The sequence below is a fragment of the Simochromis diagramma genome, unplaced genomic scaffold (assembly GCF_900408965.1).
Source record: "Simochromis diagramma unplaced genomic scaffold, fSimDia1.1 OVJJ01000531.1, whole genome shotgun sequence".
Lineage (NCBI taxonomy): Eukaryota > Metazoa > Chordata > Actinopteri > Cichliformes > Cichlidae > Simochromis > Simochromis diagramma.
In genome coordinates this window covers 1,343,725-1,365,030 of record NW_024387353.1, presented here as the reverse complement: position 1 = coordinate 1,365,030, position 21,306 = coordinate 1,343,725, and the positions used below count along the sequence as shown (strand labels likewise).

The 21,306-nt window shown below is 42.2% G+C and overlaps 1 protein-coding gene across 2 annotated transcripts in view; it reads right to left on the bottom strand.

Moving 5' to 3' along the window:
- The window catches only part of LOC120718532 (dachshund homolog 2-like), a 111,383-nt gene extending 95,339 nt beyond the window's left edge, over positions 1–16,044 (bottom strand). For both annotated transcript variants that reach the window (XM_040007059.1, XM_040007058.1), the window contains exon 1: positions 15,128–16,044. In XM_040007059.1, coding sequence (XP_039862993.1) covers positions 15,128–15,771 — 644 coding nt within the window. In that variant the 5' untranslated portion in view covers positions 15,772–16,044. The remainder of the gene's footprint in view (positions 1–15,127) is intronic.
- Positions 16,045–21,306: the final 5,262 nt, after the last annotated feature.

Here is a 21,306-nt window from a genome sequence, read left to right as displayed (position 1 = left end):
AAAATTAAGACATTTGAGGTTGTTCATGTATTTTATAAATGTCTGTTTCGTTGTACTTTCCACTGGTTTTACTGGCTTTGCCCAACTGGGCTGCATAGTACATGGCCCATGAAGGAAGATAGTCATTAAAGTCCTTAAACCCTAAACGTATTATTTCTTACTTAAGATACAAATTCACAACAACTTTAAAATATGAAGTTTAAATTCTTACAGATTTAATTATTTCTTACCAAAGCTGAGCACAGCTGCGTTTAACCAAACTGGAGGAAATGGTACATTTGTTGGGGTCTGCACTATATGGACAAAAAGTACTGAAACACCTACACATGACACCTACAGGAGCTGCCATGGCATGAAGCTCCTGGTTTACAGTTTATGTGCTGCTGTTAATGCCAGAGGAGGTTTGGAGCTGGCAGAGCGCTGGCGACTTTTACACACTCTGCAGCTCCGCGCTGTAACTTTATGTGGTCTGACGCTTTGAGGCTGAGCCGCTGTGGTTCATAAACACTTCCACTTCGTAATCTTATCACTTACAGCTGATCGTGGAATATATAAGAGGGAAGAAATGTCACAAACTGACTTGTTGTCACGGTGGCATCTGATCACAGCATCACACTCAGCGAGCTCTTTAGCGCGACCCATTCTTTCATAAGTGCTTGTAAAGACAGACTGCATGCCTGTGGCAAAGGGACTCAAAACACCTGCATTCAAAGATGAAGCGGGTTAGCCCAGTACTTTTGTCCATGTTGTGTAACGCTTCAGCTGCAGATCAATACAAATATGATGCTGTAGTGAGTATTCGGGGCAGCAGAACAGTGGAAGTGCGGCTGATCTACAGTTTTTGACAGTAAAAATTAGGTTTATGTCACCGAGGAATAAGATATAGAATTTATTGACAATAAGAAGCTAATGAGAAACGCTCATGATTATGAAATATGATCCTGTAAAAGCTCTTTAAATGCCTGTGTTACGTGTCACCTGTTCCTAAATACATACTAGATTCTTCAGTGCAGGCATCTGGATGCATTTAGTCCGGCAACCTGACTATATGAGCAGTTTCCTTACGTTTTACATCACTTGAGTTTCTCAAGTTTCTCACTGACTTAACGGAGCAAAACTTTGACTAACAGAGAAAGTATTCGAGTCTAAATCCTCGGGATCTTGTTTTATTTTTTGCACATGTTAGACTTCAAACTGCAGGTACAGACTTCATCCCCTCACGAGACGAGAGAAGGAAAAATATATAATTTACATGACCAAGTTGTCAAATTCCAAACTTTATTTGGTGAACAGCGCTTGTTGTAACATCATTTTCTTGTCCAGAATCTCTTTATTATATGTAAACAAAAGAAGAAACGGCAGGAGTTTGGGAAGTTGGCACTCAACTGCAGCGCTAACGTGTTTGTTTGCTCACACACACACACACACTCACACACACACAAACACACACACAAACACACACACCGGTAGAATGATGAGAACTTCTTCCTCCATAAACGTCTCAGTCAGTTTAACCACTGTTATTATTCTAATCATGATGACATGTTTTTAAATGGATTATTATACGTTTTCATTAATAACACGCTGTCTGGGAAGGATTTTTTGACGCGCGGGGAGGTGGTGGTGGTGGTGAAGCACACACACAAACACACACACAGAGAGGCACAACAATAAAAACTTAAACACTCATACAAAAGCTGCACACATGCATAAAAAGTAAGGGGGGGAGAAAAAAAAATGAAAATACGCGCAATAAGAAGAAGAAGACGAAGAAGTGACTTTGAATTTCACATGCTCCTGACATGTTTTCACACTGCTCATGACAAATTACACAAAGTTTTTGCTAATAACACGCTGTCTGGTAAAGTTTCTGTATGACGAGCAGTGGTGGGCGACACACACACACAGACACACACACTCACTCGGATATGTATGTATGCTCTTGTCATGTTTTTAATTGATTTCAGCTATAATTATTTTCTCTCATCTGCACGTCACTGTGTTTTAAAAATGGATAGTAATTACGTCTTCTTCCTGTTTTTATTAATAACATGTTGTCTGTGGGAGAGCACGCACACACACACAAACACACACATCACCTGTCATCCCCCCTAGCTGCCCTCTCTTTACCCTCTCTCAGCTCCTCCTCTCTGTTCTCCTTTCATGTCCTCCTTCGCCTCTGACCTCCTCCTCCTCCTCCTCTTCTCTCGCTCTCCCTCGCTTTGATATTGCAGTTTGCGGATGCCGCTCGCTCAAAACTGTAAATCTGTCGACCGCTTTTTCTTTTTCTTCCCCTCTCTACACACACACACAAACGCACACCTCTGACAAGCTGTCACAATAAATAGAGAGATAAGACCAGGTGGAGGAAGAGGAGGGAGGGAGGGGTAAATGACAAGAAGATTGAATAAAATAAAGAATGGGATCGAGGAGAAAGAAGAGGAGGAGGAGGAGAGGAGGAAGAACAACAAGAAGAGCGAGGAGAAAAGAAAAAAGGCGGGAGATGCGGAAAGAAAGGAGGAAAGGAGCGACAGATGGAAAGCTGTAAGAAAAAAGGGAGGAGGAGGAGGGGGAGAAGACACACTGGGATAGGGGAATGAAGGTAAAGAGGGACAGAACAGGAGGAACGGGTTGGAGAATGATGACTGCAAGGAAAAAGAAGGGGACAAGAGAGGAGTGAGATTAACTGAAAGAAAAAACGTGAGAAAAAGAGGTGGGGGACCAGGGCGGGTGGAAGAGAGGAAGAAAGAGGAGAAAAAAGTAAAAATGAAGTATCAAAGGAAGAAAGGAGGAAGATGGCAAAAAATGATGAACAGATGGAGAGACACAGGAAGTAAGGAGAGAAGGAGGAGACTCAGAGGAAAGGAAAGAAAAGAAGAAAATGACGTGGAAATATTTGAAGGTTTGAATCGAGAAAAGAACGGGAGAGATGAGAAGGAGGGAGTTAAGAGAAGTGCAGGATGGAAAATAAGATTAAACCCGATAAAGGATAAAACTAGAAGAGGAGAAGAAGGGTAAAGAAAGAGAAGAAGAGGAGGAGGTGAAAGGAGGAGGAGAGATGGAGAGATTACCTGGTGAACGAGAGGAAAAGCTGTTGTGACACTCCCTAATGCGATTTCTAAACCAATCTGCTAAGTGCACCTAAGAGACTGTGTGTGTGTGTGTGTGTGTGTGTGTGTGTGTGTGTGTGTGTGTGTGTGTGTGTGTGTGTGTGTGTGTGTGTGTGTGTGTGTGTGTGTGTTCACAGGCATCAAATAATCTTGTTGCAGACAACAACCTCCCTCCCTCCTCTCTCACCTCCCCGTCCCTCGATCTCTCTCTGTCACTTGGAGTGCGTCCACACCGAGCAGCTAAATCTGAAAAATGGTTTCCATTTCTTACAGCTCTCGCCGGCTGTCCACAGCAAGCTGGAGCGTTTTTACATTCAGTGGGGAAAAAAAAGAAAAAAGAAAAAAATGAAAACAAAGACTGTGACACATTAGTTTATGAGTTGCGTCTGTTTTACACACGGTGACAGTGGGAAGGAAGAACTCCCTTTTAACAGGAAGAAACTTTATGCACAGCCAGGCTCACAGAGGGGCGGCCAGCCATCTGTCGCAACAGGTGTGAGAGTAAACAGAAGAAAGAGAATAACTGTGCACATCTTTGTACAAACAGGAAGTGACGGACCAAAACCACTGATAGGTTTGACAAAGAGCAATAATTCACACCACAGAATAAATTAAAACAATAATAATAATGACAATAATAAATAGTAATGGAAAGGGATGGTGAAGAGGTGTGTGACCTGGGGAACCATCCTAGAACCATCATCTGAAAGAATCTCAAATATAACATAATAATACATTAGAAATAAATAATAATGGCAACTTTTAATAAATTGTCTTCCTCCCCGAGCCTGGTTCTCTGCTGGGGATTTCTTCCTGTTAAAAGGAAGTTCTTCCTTCCTACTGTCGCCAAGTGATTGCTCATACTGCTGCTGTGATTTGACGCTATAAAAATAAATTTTGACTTTTAAAAGAAGAAACACGTAAGAGGAAAAAGAGTGAGCGAGGAGTTTATCCAGCATGAAGAGAAAGTAAAGTAGGCTGTACCAGCAGGAGCGCCCCAGATCACAATGAAATTATGATAACAGTCATAATATTTGCGTGTTTTCACTTTTACTTATTCAAGTTAGTTCTACTAATTAACTAAATTAGCTGCTAGTATTGTTCAGTCAGTGCAGGATCTATCTGTATCTGAGACTAAGCAGGGTAACAAGAACACCAAAGGTCAAGGGGCACTTTAGGCATTTCAACCCAACAGTATCTGATAGGCCAGAAATAAATATACATTACGCTGCAGACACAGACTGAAATGTTAGGGTGTTTCTGATGGTTGGTGGCTCGATCCTGGGCACACACAATAAAGCACTGTGTGAATGTAGTCAACAGCACTGTGAGTGTTCAGTGCCATATATGTACCAGCCTATAAGGCAGGTTACTATTAAAAGAGCTGCTTTTCTGTTGCTACAAATTACGTAACTAATGGTTAAGTATAGGAGATGTCTGCCAGTCGGGAGCAGAGACTTAGCATGTCTGACCCACAGCTGGCCAGATGAGCAGTTTTAAAAGATGACGTTTCACAAAAAGAGTCAGAATGTTATAGAAAATGTTTGTATTTTTGTTATTCTTCCCGCTCTCCTGCTGAAATCAACTTCCTTCCTCTCTCGCTCTCTCTTTAGTACTATCAGTGTCCCTCGCCCCCTCCTTTTGGAGTCTGGCTCAAAAGTTGGAGACTGAAGCAGCCTTTGTGAAACATTATCTATTTCCCAACACACACACGTTGACCTGCCTCTCCCCTTTTGCCGTTTTGTTCAGTCCACACACACACACACACACACACACACACACACACACACACACACACACACACACACACACACAGGATCAGTTCTTTTCCATGGTGACAGAGGGTCATATTTCTTGCTTTGATCTTCACTCCTCCCTCCCTCACGCTCTCCCTCCCTCTCTGTGATCCTTCACTCTCTTCTATCTGTTTTCATCCAGAAAACAGGAGGAGAGAGAGAGAGCATCTTTCCTCAGCGTCGCTCGCCCTGGCCGGTTGGTAGGTTGGTAAGTGAAGCATGAAACCACCTCCTCGGCCCCAGAGACGCACAAGCACACACTCAGCCACCGAGCGGCTGGATAGAAAATGTGATAAACATTCAAACTGTACACAGGATGTGAAGAACCCGATAATCCGAGATGAGCTGTGCAGTTGTCTAAGCCCGTCTCCCAGAAATATTTATATACTGCTGATACGACACAGAGATGTTTTTGAGTAAACATAACTGTGGCCATAATTACGTGTTTTATCAACATGATGCGAGCTAGTCGATTTAATGATTAAGACAAGCCACATGTATGTTCGATGGCAACCGAAATGTCAGCTCTCTTTCTTTATGACAGTGTTTAAACGATAACAGCAGTTTGATAAGGGCAGAGAAAACACTTTTTAGTCTTTTGCTGTCGTTTAATCGTTGTTCATTTGATTTTTCTTTAATGCCTGAAATATCAGCACGAATTATAGGTGTTAAGCATCTTTGTTGAGCTCACGATCAGCACCGTAATTTAAAGCATGTATTTAGAAGTTAAAGGAGAGAAAGCCCACAGTCAAAGCACAGACTGTGTTTACTTATGTTAAATCAAAATTACCAGATTTTTTTAAACCTTAAGCAAACTGCTTTCACTCGCTAAAATACAGGAACCTACACAACCCTGAGTCTGCGATACGAAAATGGTGAGGTTTGCATGCCCTTTAGCAATTATAGTCAAGCTCAATAACTGGAAAAAAATTACAACATCTAAAACATTTCAGAAATATTTAGATATTAATTTGTAAGAGACTAGGTTGAATTTAACTGGCATTTAATTACATTTTTGGTGTTTTTAGACATGAAGTCAAAGCAATGTACAAACAAAACACAAACGACAATGGCCCAGCCAGTTAACAATCCATCATTATTGACAGGTTATTGCCATAAAAGGACAAGTGTGACTTGTCTGCAGTTTGAGTGAAGATCAATTACACGATCAGTGTGACCAAATCTGACTGAATAAGGAAGATAGCAGGAGTAGTGATTGTTTTGAATAGTGGACAGATAGAGGAACCAACAGACACCTTGCTACGGTATAAACTTATTGGTCAATTGGCCGGATGAACAAAATAAATCAAATATTGATACTTTCCTTATTTCTAATAACCCAGCACCAGTATATTATAAATGAATGAAACGATAAATGAAAATCAAGAAAGTAAAGAAGAGATGGGAGGAACAAGCATGTTGTGAATACTGATGTTGCACAGTTTGGCCACCAGGGGGCACTCTTTGGAACGCTGCAAAAACAACAACCAGCTCATCCGGAGCGCAAAAGAGCAATCCACAACTTGCTGTGACAATAAAACAAGAATATTTTTAAACTGCACTGGCATGTTAGCTTACTCATAATTAGCCACACATAACACACATCGTTTGGGAAATTTTAAAACCACCAAATATTGGTATCAGTATCAGTTTTAAGATATCGGTCAGGCTCTAATCCAGATTGCGATAAGTTAAAATCTGATATTCTCAATTATGTGTTAACAATAACTAAAATTTCTCAGATACTCATATGTGTAACTCTTTAGGTTAGTTAGTGGTTAGTTGGTAGTTGCTGTCTTAGTGTCGCTCCTTGCCCAGTGGGACTCATCACACTGGAAACCCTGATGGAGGAAAAGCTCTGTGCTGCCACAGTGGAATTGAACACTAGTTTCATGAGTTAAGGTTTTGCAGATCATACTGTAGCCCGTTTCCTTTTACATCTTTAAAAATGGAAACTATTTTGTTGGAAAGAAAAACACGAGACCTAATTGTTGCTGTTCTGTGTGCGAGTCAAATTATCAGGGACACGTTACAGATTGTTTGGACCTGAGGATCACGTTCTTTCAGTTGGACTACTACCAACGGCCACATGTTTGGTATTGTGGCGTCTCCAGTTACAGTTAGACAGGTGAAAAGCAGCACTCTAACTGACCTGCCGGGCTTACAGTGTGCATTAATGTGAGCAGATGCTTTCAGAAAATCAAATAAATGAACAACAATAAAACTCTCATACTGTGTGGCGATTATAAGAGACTTCTAAACAAACTCGAATTTTTTGTGCCTGTCTGCGAGAAAAAAAGGGTGGAAAAAAAAGCACCTCTTTGTCACGGATCAATCTGATTAATGCAATGTGTTAAGATTACGTCCGATTGGTCACCTCCTGGCTGCTAACGCGCACTGTCACACTGCAGTGAGGTGACCTCAGCTCCCCGCCGGCCAACGCTTTAACCTTTATCAATTAACCAACAGCACAAAGCGGAGCTGAAACCAGACACACATGCGCGCACGCGTGCGTGGGAAACATCACACCAACAGAGACAACACACACGCACACAAGCACCAGCAGGACACACATGACAAGAACAAGACACACAAACACACAGATGTAACCTGACACAGTGTGACAACTGATAGCTCTGTTTGTGCTTTCTACTCCGTCACACACACACAGACACACACACACGTCAGGCAGAAGGCAAAGCGACTGACCACATTCGACTGTGTGTCTTACAAACCACTGTGCTCCATTAAAAGAACTTAATGCCCCATGTAAAAGAATGAAAAACAGCAAATTGATGAAAGGAGTTCACGCTGAGTGTGTGCGGATGTTATTCTGCGAGAGTGTGTGAAGCTGCAACGCTTCAACAAACCAAAACGACTTTTCTCCCCCTGCGTTTCAGACAATGCGACCTCCATCATCGGTATGTGTGTGTGTGTGTGTGTGTGTGTGTGTGTGTGTGTGTGTGTGTGTGTGTGTGTGTGTGTGTGTGGGCTCTAACAGCCTGTCGTGATAAGGAGAGACCAGAATAACACTCCGACATCAGCAACCCTCCCACCTGTCACTCACTATCGATTCTCTCTCTCTCGCTCACACACACACACACACACACACACACACACACACACACACACACACACACACAAAAGCAAGGAGGTGACAAGGAGGCAGAAAACACTCAGACCAAAACAGCTCTGCGGTTTGATAGAGATCGTCTGCTTCATTTTTAAGCAAAATAATGTTTACATTCAGGAGGCAGTAAAGACACCAGTCCTCCACCTTTTTAGTTCAGTTAGAGGGCAACACAAACACTCTCAAGGATACAACAAAAACAACCAGTCTTTCAACAACATGACCACATCAACAGTCTTAAAGGATCCCTGTGAGCATTCCTGAAACTGCATACAGGGGAGTTTCGTGGGTGCCATAAAAACACAGACTTTTGCTCAGATGAGTCTCATCTGGGAGCGGCTTTCAGATGCTGTTTGGTTAGGCTTAGTCACTGAAACTACTTGGTTAGGTTTAGGGGCGGAAAAATTATGTTTTGAGTTAAAATGATCTGTTGCAAGAGTGCAGAGTTCGACTCCATCGAAATGGAGCACGCAAACACAAATAAACTAGCAGTGATGTGGCAACCAGATCAAATTGTGCAACTTGTGGTAACGAGAGTCAAGTATTAAGTACGTTACCTGACCGTTAACCATTCTTTAACCTGTGAACTCTTTGGCTCAAAGTATGCTGACCAGACGCTTTAACACTGCTAACATCGACGCATAGCACCAGAAATACTGTATTATTGTTATTATCAGTTTATTAACGTCTAAGCTGCTAGTTTAAAGATGTTACAACATCACTAGCCCCCTCTCTCGCTCCCTCTGAATGTAAGTTTTAAACAAACGGAGGTTGAAAACAAATCAATGGCAGCCGTGTTAGCTAGCACTCCTTTGCTGCACTTTGATGTAAAAACAAAAATGAGCGCCTGGCTGTCGGCTTCATCAGGATAAAATATAACTAGAATATAACAGAAGCAGTTGAACCGATGCGTAAAATTGTTCTGCACCAGGGTGTAGACGCTAGCAAAGAAGAAACCAAGGCTTCTGGTGCTAGCACTGATAAGGTTAGCCAAACTCTGCAAACTGATCTGACAATGCGTGTTTTTGTGCAACACTATACTCGGGTCAACGTGCTGCATATTTCAGCCACATTTGATTTGTTTAATGAGGGGCGTGATTAATGTTTAACTTGGACGATTGAAGGGATGTTCTAAATGTTTTTTGAGGGTTTTCTAGTCAATAAGGGTTTCTCTTGTTTAAAAACAGCTAACAAATTAGTCATAAGGAACATGCCTAATGTGATTAGCACAGCTAATGTTGCATCGCATTCGCAGCGGGCAAGTGGGCTGCATTAGAACATTTCTAGTAGTTGTACACCCAGTGCAGGTTGTGGTATCCAATGCACCCAATATCCCCGTGTTGGTGTTGTTCCTGGATCATCGAAATAAACTTGGGTCCACGTTCAACACTGCAAGAGACCGATCACATTGTTGTGATGTCATAGATTTGTGATGTGAGGGTCAAGACGTGATCATGGTCAGGGTTAGGGTTGTGCAATTGGTGTGAGGGTGTTTCCATGTTGCAAAACTATGACATCACAACAGTGTGATTGGTCCCTTGGAGTGCTGAATGTGGACCGACGTTAATTACAATGATCCAGGAACAACAACAACATCAGTTTAGGGAAATCTGATTTTGCCTCTGGCTGCGGTCTGGGGTGGTGGCATTGGTGGAGTTCATGATACAACCTGGTCAACCAGCAGGTGGGGAAATATAAGACAGGGAAGGTCAGGCCTGGGCAGTTATAAGCAACTAAACTTTCAAAATTAGAGCATAGTGATTGTGCACTACAAAATAAATCTCAGACTGTGACTTTATCAGTTGGATAGAAAGTTAATAAAACGAGCAGCAAAATATGCTTGTGTGGTCAACCCAAAGGTAGTATGTTTTGCCTTTGTCACGTCAACACATTTTAAACTTCTCACATGTCATTTAATGGCGTAAAATGACACTCAGGTGGGCACCACTCTCAACATTGATCCCGCAATAACACTCAAAATGAACTGACCTCTTTCTCACGCGCCGTTTGTGACACCAGGCTCGATTCTCAAGTTATTTAAAGGAAAGTTTAACAAAGACACTGAAGACATTAAAAATGCGTCCCTCCCTCTTTCTCCAGCAGAAACAAAGAATAAAATGATCTGAACGTCTGCGCTGCAAGCTCAATTTAACGTCCGCAGGTTACAAGCAGCTGATGTCACCTCCTTTAAATAACTCATATTTCATTTTGCCAGACTTCAGCTGCTGCAAGTGTGGGAACTTTGTTTCACTTTCTCACTCGTGCACATCGGGTCTCCTTTTCCTGTTTCTTTTCTTTCACGTCAATAAAAGGGCAGATCTTTAATAAAAACAACATCAAGAGCACTTTAAATTAAAACAAAACAAGGCATAAGTTAACAAAACCGACACCAGAGGTACGAGTGGATAGAAGCGGTGATTGCTTTTATACACACACACACACTCACAGAGAAACACAAACACACACACGGGTTACAGAGAAGACAAACTATGCAGAAGCCCAGTGGGAGTTCTCTTTCTTTTCTTTCTTTTTTTTTGAGCGTTTAATTTTTTCTTTCTTTTCCCAGACAATAATGTTAAGCGAGGGAGGGAATAGCCGGGAGGAGGGGGCATTAAAGAGGGTGAGAGACAGAGAGAGCGAGAGGCATTAGAAGAATGTCAATATGATTGGAGAGAGAGGAGTGTGTGTGTTCGCTGTGCGTTCAACAACAATGGATCTCCAGCCGTGTTGTTCCATGTGCATTCGCATGATCCATTATTACCCCTGACATGTACCGCTGTGTAAAGTGAGTGTGTGTGAGAGAAGGAGAGGGCAAGAGAGGGGAGGCAGGGTGATTGAGATTGAGAGGAGAAAGGTTTGGGAAGAAGAGAAAATTAGCCCAAAACAGAACTACACCTGTGAATTTAGGCAAAGTCGTAAAACGAACCTTGCCTGTTCTGTTCTTTGTGAAATAGCTAGAGGACTGAACATGTCATGCTTAATAGAGTGTAACCTAGTGTGTGTGGTCAGCTTTAACAAAAAAACAAGAAACAAACAGGCCACTCATCACCAGTCCGGCGACTCCACAGCAACATGATCTGCTGTTAATTATTAGCCGATACTGAACGAGCGCAAACAAAAAGCCGTTCATCCATCAACAAAAATAACTGAGCAGACGACATCCTGCGCTTCCAGCTGCAGCCCTCGCGTGAACTTCCACTGTCTCTCTTTCTTTCTCTGTTAAGGAGTTTCTGGAAACACAGCAATATCTGAGGCGCTTGAGAGGTTTGGATTCTCATCAGAAAGCGGGCGCAACTGGTACTAAATTCATTAGCGAGACGACACGCTCAAACATCCAGCAGGAGTCATAAAAAAAATAACCATCTTCAGCTACAAATCATCCTGCAACAGATGGTCTGACCCACACACACCCTGATCTCAACATCATGGAGCCAGCCCAGGATTACACAAAGAGACAGAAGACAATGGAGATGAAATCCACAGAAGGCAAGTTCTCCCAACAGCCCGCTTCTTCACCGAGATGATGCCTCAGCTACAAACGGGCCAAACAGCCGTAACTAAAAGACTCCTCAAACCACGTTTGACTTGATCAGTTCCTATACAATACTTTTCTACTCTCCTTTGACACCCAGTCATATAAGCAGTCTTGTTCCTACCTAAGTGGTTTCTGTCCAACATTCACACGCTGATGGATGCAGCAGAAAGGAACTCAGGGTTTGCTGTCTTGCTTGAGGCTATGTTGGATGCAGACTGGAGCAGCCAGGGATCAAACCACCAACTTTTTGACTATTAGATAACCTGCTTGATCTCCTGAGCTACCGCCACCCCAGCTACTAACTCACTGACAGAGATGCAGCCCAGAGATTATCACAAACGTTACCCCAACATTTTCCAGTATTAGTGGTAAATATCCACCTCAAATCCTCAGCCACCAGAACACCTCCACCGCTCCTCAGCACTGATTATCCGAGTCTGTGGAAGCCTACCTGAGGGAATCGAGCACCGTTATCCCAAATAAGATTCCCACACTTAGCATTTCAATCATGAGCGTGGAGAGCGCTGTGAAGCACTTGGTTTAGGTTGTTAAAAGTGGATTTAAATTCCATCATAATTAAACCTTTCAGTCATCTCTGGTGCCCCACGGATAGGGAGGCAGTGTCACCCCAGAACGGATCGCTCCCATCAGAGGAGAAGAGCTTTATCACACAATAAAGGTCAGAGCAAAGGTGGGCCAGCAAAATTCCTCCCCCAGAATAACGCAGCCATCAGAGAAGCTGCTGATGGGGTCCAGTGTGCCTGCCTGTTTGGTCTCATTAAAGCTAGACGTAGCAGCTCCCATCTGCTTGTACAGGCAGCTCACGGTGGATCACACTGATAGTGACGTAAACCTATAGATGATTCTCAGGTAGGTTCCAGGTTTTGTGAGGTGTACCATTATGTCTGATTTCTAAGCAGATTTATGGATGTCTATAAGAGATTGACATTGAAAACATTAACATCAGAGTAATGATCATAAGCAGAAGTGCAAATTTTGGCACAAAGCGCAGAAATCGGCTGCCAAGTGTTTTTTTTCCTGCACAGGGACAGTGAACTTTAATAAATTATGCAACCAGAGTCAGCAACAAAAACATGGAATGAGACAGCCCAATGCATACGAGCCCATCAGTGTAAAATTAAGAGCAAGAGCAGTCCGAGGACAAGCGCCTCCCACCCAGGCTGGTAATTCTTGGCACGAACCGAGTTGTCAGATTATCTCGGGATGTAATTTGATTTGTATTTGTGAAGATTTGACGTGAAACGCTTCACAGCGGTAAAAGAAAATATTAATTTCTAAGAAAGGCCAAGCACCTGTTCCATCCACAACGAGTTGTAGATGGTTTGAAGATTCCCGCTAACAGATGGGCGAACCGAGCAATTAGCACGAGCTCCTCGGCAGAGGTGATCAAATAAACTCGACAATCGCGGCACGAGTTTGGCCAGAACTCAAGGCTGGTTTTAAATATTTTAAATCGTCAGTGTTTTTCTAAGTAATGAATGAATTTCACTTTACTTAAACTGAGAACTCAGACTGACTGAAGGTGATCTTTCTAAACTTTGGTACTGGATCACTTGACTCTTTCCAAGACGACCATCAGAGCAAAATACAGCTAAAAATAATAATAATAAAAGAAAAACTTCTGTGACCATTTTGGTAAAAAGGCCAAGTCTGAGTGATGAACTCATTTAAACCTGCTTTTCTGAACTCAGAACGCATCTGTCCTTCTCACATCACCAATTACCAATTTTACCAATTTTTTTTAACCTTTATGTCAAATTTCCCCGACATCTTTAAAGTTTAAAATTTAAAACCGAAATACTTTAAATCTATATGAAGAGGGAAAAAAGAAGCGGGGAGAAAGTCTTAAAGTCGTCTTTGTGGAAAACAGTAAACGTCAGAGTTTAAAGAGGGTGCGGAAAATCGGAAATTTCACAGGAGATGCTGCAAAAAGTTTTTTAAAAATTGTGGCAGTTACATTTTTTTCTGTCCAAAATGAATTCACTTCAATTCAGTTTGAGGTGCCTGAAAGAAGAACTAAACACAAATCGTGTAAAACCAGAAGCACTTTGATTTAAACGTCTTCCAACATGTTCTGTAAATGAGGCTCGACACAGTTAAAAACAACAGAACTGAGCAAATAAAAGACATTTCTAAAAACTGTGAGGCCTCTTCTACTCAGCGCTAAACTGGAGAAATATTTTAACTTCTTTGGTTTGATTGTCTGAACAAAACTTGATTTAATCTTTTCTATATTAGTGACAATAAATTTTTTAAAATGTGAATGCAATGAAGCAACAGCAAGTCCAAAGAGTTCGTTGCAGCTTCTAACTTCTCTTTAGTTATTTTAAAATCATTTGAAATGTGTGTTGTGAACTATTTTTGCTTCATTCTGTGGATTCACATCAAAATTTAACCCACTGGAGAAAAAAAACAAACACTTTCGAGTTTGAACTTGAAGCCAGCTAAATAGAAGCTGTGGGCTCAGACAGGTGAGGTGGCAGGTGTACAGCAAGTATTCACACACACACAGTGAAAAGCCTATTTACACACAAACGCACATCAATGCTGCATTTCTGCAACACACATCCACTCGATTCCCGTTAAAGCCTCACACACACATTACCTTTCATACACCACATAAAGACACAGAAAAGCTCTTTCCCTTTCACTGACACACACACACACACACGCACACACACACGCACACACACAGATCTGCTGGTGAGATATAAGGTAATGGATTATGTGTAAACAGGACAAAGCAGCGGGTTGTTTACTTTGCATTTGTTTGCCATAAGCTTTTTGTTCCTGTGAAAAAACACCAAACTAATGAAACATGTGTCTGTCTGTGTGCTCATTTAGCATCACACACACACACACACCTTCCAAAGTCGATACAGTAAAAGCATCATCCAAAGTAAAATAAGGAACAGTGCTGATAACAGAACAGGAAGTGTGGAAGATAACCATTAATCAAAAACAGTCCCGAGCCTCCAACAAATGTTTGCACAGAGTGTCATAAAAATGCATCCTAAAAGCACACACACACACAGAGAGAGAGAGAGAGAGAGAGAGAGAGCGAGAGAGAAATGCAAAGGAAGCAGGAGTCTAAATAGAAATATGAATGAGCTGTGAACAGAAAGAGAAACATAAGAGTGGGATAAAATTAAGAGAAAGACTCTGGATGATTTATTTCAGGAAAGTTTCGGGAGGATTTTGCAGAAAAACTTCATATCAAAAGATCAGGATTCCCACAGCTCGGTGTTTTACCAAAAATATGCTTGTCACAGTAAATTTAATCATTTCATTAAAAAACATATTGCAGGACCACTTTGTACACAAGTTTAAAACACCCCAAACGTGCGGACGCAGAGCCAATCCAAGACTGTAGTCCTAAAAGGGGGATGAAACCGCCACTAAACTGACTCAGAGCTCTCTAAATGTCGCGATTCAATCACGCTGGAAGAAGTTTGAAAATTAGACAAACTCTTTTTGTTTTTGTTTTTTTTGGTTTTTCTTGAAATGTGAAAAAGTGCGTAAAGTGCGGACCGACCTGGCGCTGGTGCAGTCCTGGTACAGCGTCTCGAAGTCCTTCCTGGAGATGAGCTTGCAGCGGTTCACGCCGGGTTGGATGGCGCCGAGTCCCCGCAGGACGCGCACCTGCTCCACGGTGCACACCACGGGCGTGATGTCCAGCCTCTTCAGCTTGGTGTAGACGGTGTGCAGCCCGCCCACCAGGTGCTTCAGGAAGAGGTCGAACACCTGCGGCAGGCAGATCAGCTCCTGGCCGTCCACGCTGAAGCTGGCCACCTTCACGCCGTGCACCTCCACCAGCTTGCACTCGCTGCACAGACCCGAGCCGGACGAAGTCTGCGCCAGGCTGGGGGAGCCCGGAGTCAGGCCGGCTGTGCTCAGCGAGCCCAACCCGCTCAGGGGACCCAGAGGGGCGGTGGAGCCGCCGTTCCCCAAGCCGGCCAGTGCGCCTCCCGGTCCAGGCAGGAAAGCGCTGAGCATGCTGCTGGTGAGCCGTGGAGACGGGGACAGGGAGTGGGAGTGGGAGTTGGTGTGCGCCGGGCTGGAGGTGCCGGTGGAGGCGACGGATGTGTGGAGCGCATCCGGGGCAGAGCGGTAGAGCGCGACCGGAGTTGGGGCGCCCGAGCCCGGCGAGAGGAGCGGAGGGGAGCCGGGGAGCGACATGACGGAAGGTCAGCGGTGAAGACGCGCGCACGCACTGAGGCTTTCACACTCTCACACGCACTTTCTTTCGTCCTCTCGCTCTGTCCAGCTGGGAGAGGGAAAAACAACACTTGTGCGTCTCTGCTGTTGGGCTTCCGCTCACTTTTTCCGTTTCTATTTTTGATTTCCTCGCCTCAGCTTCCACTCGCCTCTCGTTCTATCCAGAAGGAGCTCTCGCTCCGGTTATCCGTGCGTGGAAAGCGGACTGTCCGGTCTGTGCGTAAAAGCGACTGGAGCAGAGTCCGGGTCAGCCCTCGCCGTAGCCCCGCCTCCTGTAGGCGTGACTGACTAAACATTGGGCCAATCAGACGCGGTCCTTTGTAGGACTGTGAAGATGATTGGTGTAGAAATGAGAGGAGGACTTTATTGCCCCCCATTGATGTGTGTTTGTGTGTGTATGTGTGGAGGGTATCGGTCAGATCTCTCGCTTTGCGGCTTCATAAACTTTCTCACGAGTTGCTTGAGTCTCTAACGGGAACTTTTTATTTTTCTTCTTCGAGTTTTTTTTTTTTTTTAATTACATGCTGCGTGTTTGTGCGTGTGTGCAGGATGACCTGCGAACAGCTGAGGTTTAGGAAGAAAGGAGGGAGAAAGAAGGGAAAACAGGTGAAAGGGGGAAAAGGAATGAAAGAAGGGAACAACACAGGTAACGATTAAAAGAATGGAAATAACAAGGAAGGAAAAACAAATAAAGAAGAAGTGTGAATAGGTGGCAATATCGAAGGAAGGAAGGAAGGAAGGATGGAAGGATGGAGGGAAGAAGGAATAGCAGGTCACAATAACAACAAGGAAAGACGGAAAATGAAAGGAATATATATTTAATGAAGGAAACAAGGAAAAGGACATTTAAGGCAGGATTGAAGAAAGGAGGAAATAAAGGAAGAAAGTTAGGGAATAATGTAGGTAAACGTAAAGAAGAATGAAAAGAACAACAATAGGAAGGAAGGAAAGAAGGAAGGAAGATCAAAATCAAATGATGAGGTGAAGGTGTAGACAGGTAACAATAAAAGAAATGGAAGGAAGGGGAGATGGAAGAAATAATAAAACTGTGATAAGGAAGGAGAAGAAGGACATGAGTAGAGGAAAACAAAAGGAAAAAGACAAAAAGTAAGACAAGGAAGGATGGAAGAAACAACATACGTGACAATTAACAAAGTGAAGAGGAATAAGAGGCAAAAAGGAAGCAATGAATGACAGGAAGAGAAAAGAAGGAAGGAAGGAACAAGAAAGGAAGAATGGAGGGGGAAGAGAGAGGGAGAGCAGTGAAATAAACAAATAAAATAAGGAAAGAAGGGAAACAAACTGAGCAAAGGCGAAGTGATGATAAAAAAAAAGAACAAAGGTTTAAAGAAAAGAAAAGAAGAAGGAATAAGAGGTGACAGCAAAGTAAATGGAAGGAAGGAAAGAATGAAACAAGACAGTGTAAGAAAGGAAGAAAGAAAGAGAACAAAAGTGATGATAAAAAGTATGGAAAACAAAGACAGATTGGTAAGGATGGGAAGGGAGGAAGAATAAGATATATAATAAAACAGGACAGAAAGAACAACAATAAACATAAGGAAAGAAGGGCAATGAAAAGTATGGAAGGGTAAATATATAGTGGAAGGGAGAAAAAGTAAGGACAAGAAAGAGGTGTGTAGGAGGAAGGAAGGAAGGAAGAAGAAAGGAAGTATGTGGAAAAAAGTATAAACAAGGACAAAAGAAAGGAAGGAATGAAGGGAACAAAATCGGTAGCAACATTAAAAGAAGGGCTGAAGGAAGAAAAAAGAAATCACAGTTTGGAAGTGAAGAGCAAAGGAAGGAAATGAAAAGAAGGGAACAGCAGGTAACAATACAAAAAAGACAGAAGGAACAACAATGAGAAAAAGGAAGGAAGGAAGGAAGGAAGGAAGGCAAAGAAAACAGAAGCGGAAGGAAAGAAGGAAGGAAGGAAGTATGAAAGGAAGGACATTGATGACGAAAGGAAAGAAGGTAGTAAAGAGGGAAGGGACAAAGGAGGGAAGGAAGTCAGGAAAGAGGAGAAAGGATGAAAACACAGACATTTAAAATATAATAAGAAGAGGAGACATGAAAGAAACAAACTGGTTTAGTCTTTCTGTTTAACAGAGAGGAAGGATGCTGTCGGGAGAATGATAACAATCGAAAACCCAAAAATGGAGATAGAAAAGGAAACAAGAGGATGAGGAAAGGAAGCTGGGGAAGAGAACAGAAGCTAAATGACCCATGGTGATCATTTATGTGACAAAAGAAGAGGACAGGGATTAAGAAAGCAAAAGCTCTAAAAGAAAAGAGATCACTGTGCAGCATCAAAGAGACTCACACGCGCGTGTGTGTGTGTTTAAGCAGTGAAATGGGATTGAGTGGTGTGGATTACAGACAGACGGCGCTTTATAATCCCGTGTAATCTCATTACACTGAGAAACCCTGACTGAATGAAAGGGAGACTGAGAAGAGAGAGAAACACACAGAGTGAGAGAAGATGATGATACTGAAGGGGAGAAAGAAGAGCTCGCTAAAATTTGTAATAATGTTTGAAAATCCAGATTTACTTTGCACAGACTGACAGGAAGTCTGATATGTTCTGTTTTTACTCTGATGAGACAAATCATTTCAGTCGGGACCAAGATGTCGCACCGACAAAACAAACAAAAGAGGGAAATTAGTCCAAAAAAGAAAGGAACTTTGGATGATTTATTTCTGACTTGACATTAGATTTAAGAAACAAGAAGTCTGTTTTCTGTCTTCCATCCCTCACTGCACTTAAAGTAGGAAGGCATTTTTCTGTGCGCTTATTTTTACTTTTGTTTGGGATGTTTTAAATTGTCTTAATGCTGCATGGATGGCAACAAAAACTCAAGCATAAAGCACATCACATCTTTAAAGGCACACTCATTTTTTATGTTTATTTAATAAAAAAATATATTGTACTCAAAAATATGCACTGATTAGTGTGTAACTGATGCGTTCTCATAAACTTAGATGAGACGAGCATCACTGCTCAGTCATATTTTACTTGTGATTAGAGAACGGCCACATACGTAGTGCTAGGAGATGAAAACTCGTAGGCGTCAACGTGCTATGGAGGTAAATATTAATTCACAACTGCAGACTCAAGTTATGAAGGATCACGCCTATGTTTTATCATCAGAGAAACAGTCACCTTCTCTAAAGAATAGAAGGGGAAGCAAAATGTCATCCTCCTCCTCCTCACCTCAAGCCTCATCTCCTGAACTGAAGTCAGAGCTCTGACACATGAAAATGTGCATAAACATGCTCATTTATTCTCAATATTGTCACAATTACTTATTGTCAGCATATTAGACATGTGACTGTTCCATGTGTGGATCTGCGGAAAGATGACAATGAGTAAGTTAAACAACACCAACAGCTGGTTATAAGCTAACATCATTGGGTAATATTTGGCTTAAGTGTCCTAAAAACTCTAATTTACCCTCTGATAAACAGTGTGACATTCTCACTTTTTACGAGAGTTTATTCACTAAGTGTCTGAGTCCAACATTGTTTGATCCTCTTGAAAGAATGTTCCACTAACAGCAGCTAACAGAGGCTAACAGTGGCAAAACAGTTGCACTTACCAACATAAAAGTTTGGGATATATCCTCATTTCGTTTCTCAAAGTATTACAGCCTCCTCCAGAGCAAATAAAGGTTGACACTTCTCACCCAGCATTGATAGCTGAGGTAAACAGCAGCCGTTACGTGATTATGCACTTGCATCGGGAGGGGTAAGAAAACACAATTTAGAGGTGAAATTTTACTTTTTCTAATTTTTCAGCAACGCTAATAACCTACAATATATATTTGTAGGTTGTGTATCCTTGAGGTGTTAATGGGGTTATTGAAAATGTGTATATGTGCGTATGTGTGTATATACGTATGTATGGATAGATAGAAACATATATGTATATATATATAAAAAAAAAATTACACATAACATATAATGTAATTGCAAGGAGGTATTTCTGTAGTCTATTGATACTAGATAGTGGAAAGGGGTTGGGATTAAATAAGCTTATGCTTCTTTCTGCTCCTTTTTGAACATGAACGTTATTTGGAGTTGTGGTTGCTCGTTTTCCTTTAGTTTTGCTTTGTTCATTTGTCTCTTTTAATTCTATTTTGTTGTACTTTTTCAACATGTTCAAAATAAAGATTCAATCAATCAATCAATCCCCAGAAGCTTGAGGGTCCTGTTGACTCTCAAGGTCGGTGTTGAAAGGTCAAAGTTGGCAAAACCTTAGCATCGGGCTTCCATTCCCTGCTTAGACAGTCACCTGTGAGCTCCTTATACATGGTTCTATTTTATCACCTCTCTCCCATCCGGTCTTCCAAAAGGATGGTCAATTCCAGCAGGACCACTTGCTTCAATGAAATAAATCTGACACAAGAACCACATTACGGTGCTTGTCTGCACAGGTTGACTTTCAACCACCAAGACTTCCTGCTTGGTTTGTATGTTGCTGTAACCTCTCTCTGGTGTGACTCTAGGATAACCATCAGCACCTGGTCATGGCAGAATCAGTAACTCCCATCTCCCAGGGCCTTGTCAGTCTGCATTTAATCCTTTTGATAAAGTTTACAGTTAGGGCTAGACCAGGTGACCCTTAGTTATGCTGCAATAGGTCTAGGCTTCCCATGATGCACTGTTTCTGTACTCACCATGCGTCTATATGTCACTCTATGCTTGATCAAAGGGTGTCATCTTTTTGTTGGGGTTTTATAAATATATATGCAGCATGATTTAAAAAAAGACATAATCTATGACTTTATGACCTCTATAGTAGTTCTATGAAGATTAAAGAATTTAGGAGAGAAAGTACAAGTATAAAGGTGAAAAAAGAGCAAGAGAGGTCAAGGAGGAAAGGTGGAGCAGCAGCCGAAAATGAAAAAGGTGAGACGGAAGAAGACAGAGATGAAAAGAATAGAGAGGTAAGGAGAGTGTCAGAGGGACACGAGGGCAATAATTTGTCTCTCAGGACTAATAATGATCAGACTGAAGCTGGACTCAGAGAAAGACAGAGAGAGATGAGCTCTTAGTGGAGGTGAATATCTCTCTGTGGGGTTATAATGACCGATATGAACTTGGAGTTGGACTTTGGGATGCTGAGAGCGAGGCAAAGAGGAATAGGAGCGAAGTCCGAGACAGACGAGAGAAAGAGATGAGGAGGGGAGGGAGAGTGACAGAAGGGCAAAATGAAGGAGGTGACAAGAGAGAGGAGAGTGACAAAAGTGGAAAAACTTGTCTGCAAAATGCTCTTCATCCCCTGAGGAGACACAGAGGAAGATGTAAGTGACAAAAGGCTTTTTTTTACTGCTTTCTGCGTATTGAATCAGTCGTCCTGACTAACTGTATGTCATCTTTTTGTGTTGGTGCAGTTTTTACTGTTGGGTAAAGAAAAAGTGGCAGCAGCTGCAGGAAAAGACTCACATTCACCTTCATGGATGATGTCACACTGCTCTCCACCAACGAGAAAAAACA